Genomic DNA, 15,497 nt, shown 5'->3' with positions numbered 1-15,497 from the left:
TTCTGTTAAAAGATACTCGCAATATGGAACTGCAGGCATAGCAGAGCATCAGATATTTTCAAAATATAAGTCAGATTTGCATTCACCTTTTTCACTTAAAATTTTTATATTCCATGTGTGTCATTTGGGCCAATTATTGACTGTTAGTTTATGAAAAAATTTCTTCTCCTTCAGGGCAAACTGGCAGGCTTGTGTGGAAATTTTGACAAATATACTTCAAATGATCTGACTACATCAAACAACATGGAGGTGAGAAATGCACAGGTGTTTGGAGACAGCTGGGTATTAGGACAGGTAAGTCCCATGTCCAATAAAAATTTAGAGAAAAAACATTATAATTTTAATTTCTAAAGGAGCACATTGTAAGCACATGATGTACAGATATTTTCTAAATTTATGGTCACTGTATAACAGGGCATTTTAAATTTTGTGTCTGTAGAGGTGAAATGTGTTAATAATGTCTTGTGTCATAGCAAACATATCCTGAATTTAAATGAAACCAAACAATCTCTTTAGGGCAGGATATGCTTTCCCCTATGTAAGACAATTATAATTGTCTGGATTTCAGTATTCTACAAAGTTAGGTACACTGCTTCTGATATTTTTGATTAATCCCAATTTTAAAAACAATTGTAATTTCTCTGGGATTGGAGACATCAGGATACCAAAAGTAAACAGAATCTGAATGCTGGAAAGAAGTGGTCTGGAAAAGAGTTTCTGAACACTGAAAATGAAACAAAGATTTATTTTAGTTGCACTTTGTAAACAGAGTAAACTGATGAAGCAGAGGTGGTGAAGGGATGGGCAGAAAAGGCTCAGAACAGCAATAGGCACAGTCCAGTATGGAAACTTGGTTTCTGAGGAGAAGGAAGGAGGAGGCTGTGGAGAGCGGATGGCCACAACTCTGGTTTATAACACAGGAGAATAGGATTTTCATTAATTTGTGCTGAGATGTGAAGTTTTATAGCCTTGTGGACCTCCTGAAAAATCATTATTTGTAAAGCTCTCTGTAGCGGGTTGGGTTTGTAACTGGACAGAAACACCAATTTAGTGTAGTGGTTTGGTCCAAAATACTCATTACTGCTTATCTTCTGTGAGACAAGAATTAGGAGAAATGCAAAGCAGGCACCAAACTTGAAAGAATATAAAGAAGTTTATTAACAGACCTAAAAGAGGGAAAAAAAATTATACCACACCTTCAGAACTCTTCTCCTCCCCCCACCTTCCTCCCTTCTCCCACTGACAATGTAAAAAGACAACCCTCAAGATGTTCAGTCTGTTTACCACTTCCATAATAACCGTGTTCAGTCCATTTAGGAAGAGGAGTCTCGCTCATGCTATGAAAACATTATCACAACGAGACAGCCGCCCACTTCCAAATATTGTTCAGTCCATTTAGGAAGAGGAGTCTCTCTGCCTGCGTGTGAGTCCCTTCCCCCAATTTGCAGCTTTTCCCACAACTGCTTTTGAGGGTCCACTCTTGAAGTTTTTTGGGGTACAATTTTAAGGTTGAGCCGTTCTGAAACAAAAGTTCTCTTCACTCATCTCTGGGAGCATTTAATCTCTAAGAACAGAGGCCCTTCTCATTCCCTGGGAGCAAAGGGTCTTCCTCATCTTCATCCTTAGGACTATCTCTGGGAGCATCTCTAGGAACTGAGGTTTTCTCCTTTTCCATTTGGAGCAAAAGTCCTCATCGCTTCCATCTCTCCCTGTTCAAACTTCTCATGAAATTACAGCTGCTTCAGCATCTGCCTATCTCAGCGCAGGTGTTTTTGCTTACAAGTTGAATTGAACACTCCACTCCCCCATATCTTCATGAAATTACAACAGGATACTCTGATATATCATAGCTTCACAACAGACTTTCAGCTTTAAGCATCTCCTCCTTCTCTTCCCTCAGGTTTTCAGCTCTTCACAGCACTAAAAGGGTTAATCTCATGTAGCTGGAATGTGGCTTATAGCAGTGGAGGGGGGGGGAGCCAAGCTCCTCCGGCTGCCCACAGCAGGGCTGTGGGGGGGTTCCACAGGTGGAACAGGGCCCATCGGCTCCAGGATGGCACGGGCCCCGCAGCCGCCTGTCCCAGCACTGGAAACGAGAGAGAGCCTCTGCCTCAGGGTTTCTATTCTTAAATGTGGATCACAGAGGCGGTCACAACTTTAAGTGGCTTAAAGAATTGTCTATATTCAAACTGGCCAGCTGACAGGTTCTGTCAGGTCATAGAGGAAGCTGTAAGCACTCCTTTGCAGAACATCACTTCCGGGACTATGCTTTGCTAACCTATGACATTTTCCCTTTGGATGTCTGTCAGGACCAGTTTTTAATCTGTTCTCTCCTTGACACAGCAGAAAATTGACTAAAAGTTTCTCACCTCATGAAAGAATGCTTTGGAATAGAGATTTTGAGGCTTCTCTGCCTCAATATCTCCATTCAGATATATTTCATTGTACATAAAACATTTAAATTTTGTAAGGAAACAAGGCAAATGTTTGAAGAATTACTGCTCATCTAGGCGGTTGTACATAAACAAATGTGTAAATACTTTGTATGAAGTGTGTGAATTTTTCTTTTTCAATTTATCAGTTCAGTGGCTCCCTTAAAAAGCACAGCACATTAACTTGCAGGATGTTACAACTTTTGCTTATGCCGCCCAGACTTTCACCTTACCTTTTGGTGGAGATCTATATTTATAAAATATCATGTGATCTCCTAATGTCTGTGTCTGCCAGAACATTCAGGATCTAAGTTCGACCTTGGTCTTGCTGGTAGGCTGTGCTCAGACAGACTTGATGCTTCATCTGCCCCCGCAGTAGGCCTTAGGGATTTTTTCAGAAAGGACCTTTGGCCTTTATAAAGGTGTATCCTGGTCACCATTTCTGAAAAATCTAAATACTGTAAAGCCAGAGGCCTAAAACCCAGCTCTGCTACTGGGAAATGTTCTTGTATGAGCACTGTGAAGCATGAGATGCTTCCAGGGCTTCTCCTTCCTGGGATTGGCCACACACATTCCCTCACAGCAGTGTCTGAGCAACTGCACAGGAGGGCAGCACAGGTGGGTGACTGCACTGCAGCTGAGGCTGCTGTGGGACACCCCGATGATGCCTGTGGATTTGTCGTCATACCCTCCTGGTGCTTACACCCACCTTCCCTGCTGCACCTAGACAGCATGGTTTTGGATGAACTTGTGTTCTCTGAGCTTGAATGTCCCTTTCCTGTATTTTTCTGTTCTTTTGTTTTTCTTTTTGAAGAGACCCTTTAAGTGATGCTGTTGTACCTCAGCCATTTTCAAGTTATCATGATGATCTTTGACTCTATTTTTTTTAATGAGTTGCTCCCTTCCTACCACTGCGGCTTTATTTGAACTAACAGGGCTAAAGCCATCTGTAGTATGACTCCATTTAAAGTCAGTGCAAAACCACCCAGGATGGATTTGGACTATGTATTTGTTTGTGATGTTACAGTTGGTTGCTCTGGTAATGATTATAATGTGTTGCAAAGAAAACATTTTGTCTTTATGCATTGAGCAGACAGCAGGAACATTTTTGTGTTTTAGAACGAAACACAGATTCTTTTTTTGTGCAAATGTTTTCAATTATAACAACAAATCATGGAAAGAAGATGAAGAAGATAGCTTTTAATTTTTTTGCTTTCTGATTATGTAAGTATTGAATTATATAATATTGTGGTGTACCTGATAAACACAGCTACCTATAAAATATTTGTGGTGTTCTTCCTTGTTTTCAAGTGCAAGAGCCCAAATGAAACACTGAGACCATGTGAAGTACATCAGAGCAAGTTCCCTTATGCCAAAAAGGAATGCTCAATTTTATACAGTGATCTTTTTGCACCTTGTCGCAATGTGGTAAGTTTATTAAATATTCAAGATATGCTGTCATGAAAATAATAAAATTCCAGTAATTAACTTCTTCTTGCCATTACCCTCAGTCTGAATGTGAGGATACAGAGTAAATCCCTGCAAGTATCTCTGTGTGGGTGCGCTATGTTTGTGCAGAGCTCCTTGTTCCTTTCAAGACTGGAATCTAAATATAGTAGTGGTAACAGAGTTGTGAGTTAGTCGACTGAATAATCAAGGTTCTATTCTCTAGGTTTTATTTATACCTTTTATCTATATAGGTAGCTAAATTTTTATAAATTGTAAATTTGTATAAATGGAAGGACTCTAAAATAAGTGTATGTGTAATGCACCTACAGCTTAGCTCAAATGGTTTTATTTTGTTAAGTGTCCTGCTCTATATAGAAATAAATATGAAAGAGCAAGATTTCAGCTTCAGAGCTATTGGTATTTTTAACTGTTTGACAGCTTATCATCTGGTTTTATCAAAACTTTGAAGTTTGGTGTCCTTGTTTTCCCAATATCTGGCTGAGCCTGGGGCTTGAGTTATGAGAATGTCCTTTAGTTCAGTCTAGACAAGGTGGGGACAACAAAAGTTTGTGTGATAATCTTTTATGGCATTTTAATCCACCTGTTACCAATGCAAGACCTGCTTTATACACTTTTCCCTATTTCCAATTTTAGCCTCCCAATGGTATTTAGGTGCTTCTTTACACCTGTGCAAACAAGAACCACTATGACATTTCATCTCAGTCTCTTGCTTTCTTCATGATTATTAATACTAAATGATGTCATTAACTGTCCCAGCTGAACCTCCTGACTTTCAGGACTGAAGCTGGACATCAACATGATTAGGAATTTGCCTGTGTAAGAGGTTGCAGTAGCTTAACCCAAGAGATTTATTAATGTTGACTTAAGTTACTATGTAAAGAATTTTCTGAGTATGTGCCTGAGAACATAATGATGAGTGTATTTTCAAAGTGGCAAATAATAAATAAAATGGAACTTCTGAGGGCTTTTAAGAAAGTGTATTATTATAGCAACTTAGAAAGACCTTTTCTCTTGAACATTCATTTTCTATATCCATGTTGTGATTAGAATTTGCAAATATGATGCCAAAAATTTAGCATAATTGTATTAAAAAATCTATGCCAGGTGCAAAACATGTAATTTAATAAGTAGTCAAATATTTCCACATGTACATATTTATCTTGCATGGGACAGTCTGTAAAGCAAACATCTTTCATGTGTTTTTAGGGCCTATTAATCAGCATGTGAAAGTACAGCTTCTGCAAATGTAATGTAAAGTGACCTCGTATCGAGGGCATGTGCAGCTGACTGCTGGGTGGGGAACTGGGTGCCGAGAAAAAAGCCCAAGCAGAGACTGACATTGGGGGCATGGAAAAATAATAGATGTGGGCTTTTTGTTGCTTTTTGTTGCTCCTGCTATGTGGGTGATTGAAGAGCCTGCAGTGCATGCAGGCAAACTCCTGCCTGTGGGACAGGTGGCCTTGGACTTCAACTCAGGCAGCAATGCCTGGTTTTCAGGGAGACAAAATCTTGCATCTCTGGCTGGCAGCAACTGATGGATTGCAGTTGTCCAGATAAGCACTGAATTCAACAGGGTCTGAGGAACCTGAACACTTGCAGAAAAAAAGGTCTTCCTCATAATTCCTGAACTCAGCAGAAGCTTTGGCCCAAGGCTCCCAGTTTGTCACAAGAGCAGGATATTGCTGACCCATGGAGAGATGCTGTTATTCAGGCGTGAGAGACAGGTTGAGGTCTTTGGGGCCAGTTTGCTGTTTGGTGATTCCTACAAAGCTACTGCTGCCATTTTCAATGGAGCTAATTCTCGTGTGTGTCCCTCACATCCCCAGGGGTATCCCTGTTTTCAAAACAAGTAAAAGAATGAAAGCACAGTAACATCTCCCTGCACTTGATCCAGTCCCTGCCAGCTTCTAGCAGCTGCCAGCTGAGAAGCTGTCTTCGTGTTAGATAAGTGCTGCTTTGTTACTGTGATGGTATTTCTGTAATCTGATGTGTGCCATTTGAGTGCTGTACAACTGAGCTCAACCAGAGACTAAACTGAAGAAAAGGATTTCTTTAAACATTCCATGTGTTGAGTAAGAACACTGTTTCAGAAATATTGCTCAATATTACGAAAAAGATGATTTAAACTCAAGAAATAGTGTATCATGTAAAACCATGAAATATTGTGATAGGATTTTAGAGTGAGAATGTCGTTTTCTGATCTAATGAGGTTTTGTGGGCAAATTATATTAAAATCTTTATAAGTACAGAAATATTTTTTTTTTCTGCCCAATGTCACCAGTGGTCTTAATCTTTCTTTCCCTGGGAAAAATCCCCTCTACAACTTATTAATTTAATAACTTGGTAATCAGAGTTGCAGCTCTGATTTTGTTGTTCATGCAAAACTGACAGGATGACTAGAGATGGCAGTATTTGCCTTATGAGAGCAGAACTGCCAGCTTCAATAATTCTTTGAAGTTGATGAACAGCAGGTGTGTGGACAAGCATGTTAATAGTCACTGAATTTTTCTTTTGACCTGTAACTTAGGTATAAGCTGATCATTTGAAGTGTACTTTTTGTGTAGGAATATGCCCAAACTTTGAAAAATACCTTATTTTTGTGTTTAATTCTTTCAGTCAATCCAGAAGTAAAACTCCTGCTGAAAATGCTGCAAGAGGAATTTGTACAGCTCATGCAATTAAGCCACCTATTTTTCTTCTTTTTTTCCCCCCCTGTAGATTGATGTCACTTCTTTTATCAAAAATTGTCACACAGATACATGCAACTGCAATCTTGGTGGGGACTGTGAGTGTTTGTGTACCAGTATTGCAGCTTATGCCCACAAGTGCTGCCAGCAGGGAGCAGCAATTCATTGGCGATCTCCTTTGCTCTGTGGTAGGTACCTGGGCTGGCCATGCACCAGAGCTCGTCTGGGAGGCATCTCTGGCTTTTTTCTGCCCAATTGTACAAATATGACAGAAGCAGGGGGATAATAAACACAGTTCACATCTCTCAAGCTGTCTCTGTGTTAGCTGTGCAGTTCTTATACACTCAAATTTACTGTTTTGCTGCAAAGGGCTGGCTGTGCTCAGGATGTGTTTGTGCAGAGACTGTGGGAAAGGCACTGGTGGATGTCCAGTTTTCTGTGTAGGGCTGCAAAGAGATCCAGTTCATTCTTCTTTTCATTGACAGCAAGAAGGGTTCTTGGCTGTAGAATAATTCCTGCTTCAGGCCTGCTGTCACTGAGCAGAGGTCTAAGGAAATAAAATAACTGACTGAAATATCTTGTGGGACATGAAACTTCCTCTGCTGAAAGTGAGCTTTACATTTTTAGAATGCAGATATGCAAGGATTCTCTTGTTACTTTGTAGTAATAATAATAATAATAATAATATGCTTGTTTTCTTTTACTTTTAGCGTATGACTGTGAATATTACAACCAAGGTATGTAGTATTTGATATTCCTGTTTTAAAAACTCAGTTAATTTACAGGCTATTTCTTTGACTTGTTGTATGTAGTTTTAACATTGCTTTTATTTTTAATGAGGGAAGATTAGTGGCCCAGCTGTGTTGAATTATCCTAGTAATCCCTAATATTTCCATTAATAACTTCATAATGTGCAGTGTGGGAGGTGAATTGATCCATCATCCTACAACATATGGTAGCAGTCAGGGAGAAGCTCTAGAAGGATGTTACCTTGTGTTTGTACTATAAATTTCAGAGCTGGGACCTACAACATTTGGACTTCAATAGGCTACGGGATTTTATGCACAAGTCTCACAGTACCGTACTGTAAATAGAACAGTACCTTAGAATGAGAGTGGTATTCATTTAACAGAATAAATTCCTGTGTCATCTGCTCTAATATTTGGATACTGTGCACATGCTTTGTAGGGAGCAATAGATACTGAAAAGGGAAACATGACTAAGTGCAATGACATGAATCTGACTTTTAATGTTTTTTGATGACTAGGATGACTTGCATCCTATAATGAGCATCATTATAAAGATGTTTTTTTTCTCCTCCTGTCAGGCCTAGTACAGTAGTAGCATGTAAATCATGACAGGTATGGCTGACTTTCCACAATTACTTTGTAATAGGGACTTTTATCTTACTCAAGAAATTTTAAGGACATGGTTTTGATGGTGAACATCATGCTAGTGATAGGTTGATGGTTCAACCGAATGATCTTAAAGGATTATTCTATAATTCTATGAAAAAGCAGGAAGGGGTACTGGTTTGGCTAATTTTTTTCATATAGTTAACATGAATTTAATTAATGTATTTTGTATTTGTGATGACAGTGGTATTTTAGCTACTGCTTACATAGATCAAGACTATTCCCAGTTCTCATGCTGATCTACCAGTAAGCAAGCTGGGGATGCACAAGAAGTTAGAGGGGACAGAGTTGGGACAGCTGACCCCAGCTGACTAAAGGGATGTTGCAGAACACATGGTGTTGTGTTCAGCAACAGAAATCAGAGGGGATTTGCTGGGGCTGGCATTGCTTAGGGTCCACCTACATAGTGGTCAGCTGGTGGTGAAGAATTTTGGTTTTTTCATCACTTTTCTTGCAATTGGATTTTTTTTTTTTTTGCTTCCTTTTCTTTTTCCTTATTTCTCTATAAACAAAACTCAAACCAAACCATTATTTATCTGTCTTTATTTCCACCCACGAGTTTTTTTCAGTTCTTCCCCTTTAATTTTTTTGTGAGATGTGGGGTGAGTGACCAGGTGTGTAGTGCTTAGCTGCCTGTCAGGGTTAAGGCCAAGGACAGTTATACATGTTACCACTACCAAGTGGAACCAAGTGGAAAATTAAGACGTAAGTTTTGTATGTTAGGCGATGATGATTTTTCTTTTTCTATTTGATTTTTCTTCCCTTAGGTCTTGGTGAAGGACCCTATATTTTGGCAAGTTTTGGAGTGAATGACACAATTATAGGGGCTAATGTATCCAGCAGAAGGATATTTCCCCTGCCTAGAACCGGAGCACACAGAAATGTAATTTTCAGTTTCATGATAACTCCAGGTCTTTTCAAAGACAAAGATTTATGTAAGTGTTCTCAGGGGTTTTGCTAATGGTGAGATACATATCTTGAACTATATGAATGATTTTTGCTGCATCTTCTAAATGTCCTAAAATAGTCTAGATATTTTTAGTTATTGGAGTAAGTGGCCAATTTCAAAATGAAGGAGGGATTAAATTTTTAGAGTTTTTTATATTAGAAAGCCTCATTTCCAGCTTTAAAGTTGACTTTTCAAGAATTGTTTTAGAAATATTACAAAATAGAATAACTTTGTGAAAAAATCCAGTTAGTTTGTATAAGTGGAAACCAGTGAATTTTATACAAGTATCTAGCAAATATCAACACTGAATGTCAATGCAGGATATTTTTGTCTCCAGTAAAATCTGTTCTACTTTATGTTTTCACCTTATTTGTTACTTTTCCTGACCTAGAAAATGTGCAACTAAGAGTGATCGATCTATTTCTGCATTTTTAACAAGCAGCATCTCTATGCAATGTAGAAGGTAGTTAGGTGAACAGCTGAATCCTAAGCTCTATTTTTCACTTATTGAGACTTACCCAAACTATGCAACAAAAATAAATGTTTAAATATTTTCCCTTCTGTAATTATTTTTCTTTCTTCACATATATGAAATTTGTGACAAATCAATAAAGATTTTGTCATTGCTTTCTCAAATAATTTAATTTGTTGAAAAAATCACAAACCCTCAAAAATCAACAGCCCAAAAGAAGTTCTGTCTCCACAGAAGAATTTCAAACTAAGTTTACAAACATTTCGTTGTTTATTGCCATGGGGAAATTAGGTTTTTAGATGTGATTTTGAAGTGGAAAATACATACAACAGAAGAATTAATTCAGTCTTGTCAATTCCCCATGTAAAGTGGAAGTAAAACATTCATTATCTCTGTGCAATACACAGGTGACTTTCACATAGAAATGAGGGATAAGATAGTATTCCTCTTGAATGAAAAATTTCAAGACTTTATTCAAGTTGAAAATCAGCTACTAAGTCAATCTTCTTATAAATTATTGCATTTTCAGAGAATTTTTTTCACTTTTGATTTGTGGTAGAGCAAATAGAGGTCAAGTCTCTTATTTGGCCAAAGATTTTCTTACTGTATTTCTGGATATGACTGTATATAAAAAAAGCCTGACCTCAATGTTCTTACAACATGATATTTTTTACTAATGAAATTTTGGCACTGCTAAGCTGTCAGACATTTGTCCAAACTTGAGAAAAACTCCCAAGATATGCAAGTTCCAGTATGAGACTGCTTATGAATCATTTTTGAAGGTTAGTAGCAGTAGGCTGAATGCAGTTTTGATCTAACTGATTAGCTCCCTGGTAGTTCTGGATTATATGATCATTTGAAGTCTCTTTTAGGTCCTGCACTGCATTTCTAACTCTTCTGTGCAACCTAAAGCTGAATTTTTTTTTTTTTGTGAAAAACAGGTTTTTAAAAGGAGCCACTTAACAGCCAATATATAGGATTTAATCTCAATTATAAGTTGTTTTCTGTGAAAATCTCATTATCTTTATTATTTTTTCTTTCTTCTGTGGAAGCTCTATCTCTTGTTTCCTTTGAATCTGCTGAAAGACCAAACTACTTTCTGTATGTACATGACAATGAAACCATTGGGTTGGAGCAGTGGCAAGCAAGTGCCTCCTTTCAGAGACGAGCCACCTTCTTCCACCACCAGGGTCTCTGGAGTCCAGGGCTCAGTGCCTTCGAACTGCACAGTAAAAAAGGCTTTTTCATCATTCTCACCTCATCCAGTGTTAAAGTGGAAAAGTACGATGATTCACAAGAATTCAAGTATTTCAGTAGCTTTAGTATTGAAGGTAAATTTTGCATAATCCCTAGGGATAAACATTCTTTTTCTGCTTGCCTTCAGAGCACTTTCTTTCTTTCTTGTCTCTCATCAGCTGTAGTAACAAACTTTTTATCCTATTTTTAACTACTTTCTTTGTCTTCCATTCCATCTCAAAATGCTATTATTTTCTAATTTTTGCAGATATGATGGTCACTTTATCTTTGAACTATATTTTCATTGGTTTACTCTTTCAAAAAGAAAGTGGCATGTCACAAAAGGATGTCTGTTAATATCTCATTAGTAGTCTACAGATATCTATTCTTTTAAATGAATTGAGTAATTGTATTACATCTGCAACCAACAGTATCTTCACTATGTTTAACTGATCTTTTAGGTTTTGAAACAGTATATTCTAAAAGTGAATAGCTGTTTTTATTGTCAAAGCTTGAAGTGTCTTTTAGCTTGAATGAATTTAAAATACTTGAAACTGAACAAAATCTCACATTTTTTGAAAGTTCTAAAGAATTTGTCTACTTGGTTTTCATGTTTTCATTTATCTTAAAATCCCAAAGTATGTTATAGCAAAGGCTGTAAATGTATTGTTTATTGACTATAAAATCAATAAATAATACCCTTTCTTTCCTTCTCAGATCTCAGTGCTTCTGTGCCTTACAGAAGGATGTGTGAATGGCGATATGAATCTTGTGCTAATCCTTGTTTTAAGACATGTAGTGATCCTGAAGGAATAGCATGTAAATTTCTTCCTCTGTAAGTAAAATTCGTCTCATACTGCTACTGTATTGTTTTTCGTATTAAGCATACCATATGCATTCTGAGAATTACTGCTGCTGCAATATGCATTTATTTTTACTACCCCTATTTCAATATCACTCTTATGAGAAACTCTTACAAGTCGTATGAAAACATTGGTTACAAGCCTCTCATTTCCCACAGTTTGTATTCCCTTTAACATGTGATTTCCAGCACAAGAATGAGGGTTTGTATTTAGCCCAGAGGATTAGCTTCTGGTAGTGGTTAAGTAGAAGGCTATTAAATTAAATGAAGGTTATTTCCTTCTATGGGTTTGTAGTTGCATCCTAAACCAGCATACCATGATGCTAAAACAACACACTGTCTGGTGTTTACATGAGAGAGATCAAAAATTGTAGGAATAATAAGGGAGAAATACGCCCTCTCCTGTAAGAACAGGGAACTTTTATACTGGGAGATGCCCATCGACGTGAAGAGAGGGATTTCAGAGCGGTGATGTTTCCTTGTGATTTAGTAAACAGGTTTCCTGTCTCCATGGTTCTTCCCTGACCTCTATGAAACCACAGTAAACTAAAAGGAAAAATGCCTAAAGGCACAAAGCACAATGTGGTGGAAAATAAAGGATATTTTAGATTTCAGACTCCCTAGGCATATGCAATTTATGATCAGTAATACTATTAATATTACTAATTTTCTCTGTTCGTATTCTAAGCTTTTTCCTTATGGGAACACTTATTGTTAATGTCATGATTTTCCTATTGAATAGTCCCCCCAGAATGAAAAAAGGCTCGGGAATATAGTGGTTTGTCTGCATTCTCTGACGTTGAAAGGACACAAGAAAAAGGCTTTACAGAGTCAGTCTAAATATTTTGATATCAAAAATGAACATATCTGGGTAAAACAACAGTCTTGTAGAGAAGTTCAGCATTCTGTGGAAAACCTTTCTGCTTCAGGATCTAAACTTCCACCTAGTTGTGGAAGCAGAATGGTCCAAAGCTATCGTGTTCATCAGTCTATGCAAATAATGATTAACACTTTAGAAATAGAATTATGCTGCTCAATAACTTTTTTACCTTGAAATGCCTCAAAATGCTATGTTCATCATTTCATTGGAAAGTTTTCAGAACTCTGAAAAGACAGTCTAATGGTTTGTTTGGCCAAAACAAAATAATTTAAAATTAACTTGTACTTCTACTGTGGCTTTAGAGTTGACTATGCAATATTTTAAAGGGTTGAAGGATGCATGCCATACTGTCCCAAAAACATGATCCTTGATGAGGTCACACTTAGATGTGTTTATCCAGAAGACTGTAAGTATACTTTATTCTGTTGATCTACTCTTACAAATTACTCTAGACATCTCAGGAAAGGATTAATCAAATGTACATTTTTTTAAATTAAATGCTTTCTCAGACCACCTTTCTGTTGAAGATAGTCTCTCTGGGACATAGACTCCATTTCCAATCATCCAAAATACGGCTTCTGCATTCAAACAAGTTATATTTCAAGTTGAATTCTCGTATTTCTCTAATAGTGGGTCATATATAACCTTTTGTGATTGTGTTATACCCAGAGCAACTATATATTTAACTATATAATGCTAGTATATTACGCATCTGTAAGGAAGAGATCCCAGATGAAAGACGCAGAGATGTGGCAAAATGTTCAGTCTTTTCAGAGAGTGACACACCACTAAAAAATTCAGCTCATCTATTTCATAATTTCTGGTGTGCAAAGATACCACATTATTTGCTTATTTTGGGGGATAAAGTATTATTTTAATATTAAAATGTCATTTTAATATTGTATCTTATTTTATTGTACAGATTTTGAATTAAATACATTATGCTTGATATTTGCTAGTACAAAGTTATCTCGTATAGTATATTATATTCTAATGATGTATTTATTTCAAATATTTTACTATTTTGGATTTACTGAATTTTCTATGGAATTGCCTTGTTGCTTCAAACCTGCTCTGCAAAATCAAGGTTTTCACCAATAATAAAAATTAACTACTTTCATTTCTGCAGAGAAAATTAGAAAACATTTTGAGTCAGCTGAGTTCCTCAAAGTCATCAGATGACCTGGAACCATTGGCAATATGTGATTTGCTAATATTTAAATGGGGTTTGATATTTAAATGGGCAGTAGAGATAGATTTGCTATTTTTATTTTCTAATAATACATAAAAGACAGTTAAACACACATTTTTCCTTTTAGGCATACCTGTGACACCTACAGAATCAGAAATTGGACTGAAACCTTCACCGTTAATCTCTCACATGGGTGCTACCACAGAGAGATTTCCTCAGACACCTCCTTTATTTGTTACTTCAGGGAATGAATCAACTCACATCAGTGTGACAGACAAAATAACCATGAGTGCAAACACAGCTTCAAGGGGAATTAATATGTCGGCACAATCCATTACAGACTTTTATTCATTGGAAGCATCTAATGCAGCCACCTATTCAACATTTTCATTACCAAGTACAGTGGAGCCTTCTGATGTACTTCACAGCACAGCCAGCCCTAGTGCCCTTTCCAAACCCATCCCTTCAACAGATTTTCCAATTCTTCTTCAAGCCTCAGCAGTCACTTCACATACTGCCCGCTCTAATGCATCTATAACTTTACCCATTACAATAACAACTCCAACAACCCTCCTCAGTGCAAGTCTTATTCCAACACATTCTTCCCTAGTGGTAGTTTCCTTTTTCACTCGAAACATCAACCAGTCAGCTAGGAACAGTTCGACCTTCCTCAGTACTAACAACTTTAACCTCCGAGATATCTTTTGTCACTTCTGAGCTGCCTGCAGGGATTGGGAAGAGTAGGAGTCCTTCAGTAAGTCATCCTAAGGGAGCAGAAATACACTCTGAAGTGTCTTTGTCTGCCTTGCTGGCTGACAGAGCAACTTTCATAAGACCTGTATTTCTTCTAGGTCCACGATTGACACTAAGCACATCTACTTCTCCTATATCTGCTTTGTCTGTTAGAACTAGGTCTGGCGTTACTCAAACTGCGGTTTACCCAACACCCATTTCTGCACTGACTTCGACTGCTCCTCAAATTCCAATGACTACTAGATTTTCTAGCTCTAAGACAAGCTTTCCTCAATTAATCACAGTTTCATATTTCAAAACAGCAAAACCCTTGTCTAAAACTTCTCTGATATCATTAAATGCTAGTTCTTCAACTAATTTTCCTCCAAAGCCATTTTCATCTTGAGTGCAAATTTCAATGAGTGTTCCTGAACAGACATCTCCATTAAAAAAGGGCAGTATTTCTGCTGCTCTGCCAATAATGACAATATCTTCCCCTCAAGTTGTTTCTCAAATCCCTATAAACACTTCTTCAAGTCCTGCAACATGTACGGTATCTACACCAGTGCGTTCTCTGTTTACCTCCCTGAAGCCCAAAGCTATAGCAGGTGCCACAGTTACCTCTGAAAGTCTTTACACAGTACCTTCTGGTGCTTCCATTCCTCCAGTCAATTCAACAATCTTTGATAGGTCTGTAGTAAGTAAAGCCTCCACAGAAAATAAGCATATAATGCACACTGATTTATTTTCATTGTCATCCATTTCTAAAAAGCCAATGAAATCCATTATGTCTACACTCTTCCCTCTCAGGACATTGGTATTACCTCTAAATGCTACATCAATAACCACTTCAGAACTTACAGAGTACCCAAAAAGTTCAGATACAGAATTGAAAACTGACCCTGTGGCTCGAAGTTCAGGTACTTTCATTTCCAAAGATCCTTCTTTTACAAGGTCATTATCTTTATTTACAACCTTGTTATCAACACCAGTACCATATTATGTGACATCTCAGACTACAAGTTCTTCATTTATTCCCATACTCAGTAGCACATCATCACTAACACAAAATGTAAGTGCTACCCAAACATCAGTTTCATCTCTAGATACACAAGGAACTTCAAAAATTCCAATTATAGACCTTGTAACTTCTGTGAATTTTTCTAAATT

The 15,497-nt window shown here is 37.4% G+C and overlaps 1 protein-coding gene across 1 annotated transcript in view; it reads left to right on the top strand.

The window, feature by feature from the left end:
• The window catches only part of OTOGL (otogelin like), a gene marked incomplete at its 3' end in the record, with an annotated part of 89,755 nt that overhangs the window by 48,816 nt on the left and 25,442 nt on the right, over positions 1-15,497 (top strand). Inside the window, exons 28-36 of the mRNA XM_082280353.1 lie at positions 175-294; positions 3,744-3,860; positions 6,621-6,777; positions 7,300-7,326; positions 8,772-8,939; positions 10,478-10,756; positions 11,379-11,496; positions 12,730-12,809; positions 13,723-13,992. Of these exons, the coding sequence (XP_082136479.1) occupies positions 175-294; positions 3,744-3,860; positions 6,621-6,777; positions 7,300-7,326; positions 8,772-8,939; positions 10,478-10,756; positions 11,379-11,496; positions 12,730-12,809; positions 13,723-13,992 (1,336 nt within the window). The remainder of the gene's footprint in view (positions 1-174; positions 295-3,743; positions 3,861-6,620; positions 6,778-7,299; positions 7,327-8,771; positions 8,940-10,477; positions 10,757-11,378; positions 11,497-12,729; positions 12,810-13,722; positions 13,993-15,497) is intronic.

This window comes from Coloeus monedula (genome assembly GCF_965178545.1).
Source record: "Coloeus monedula genome assembly, chromosome: 4".
NCBI classification, from domain to species: domain Eukaryota; kingdom Metazoa; phylum Chordata; class Aves; order Passeriformes; family Corvidae; genus Coloeus; species Coloeus monedula.
This window is presented reverse-complemented; position numbering and strand designations above follow the sequence as displayed.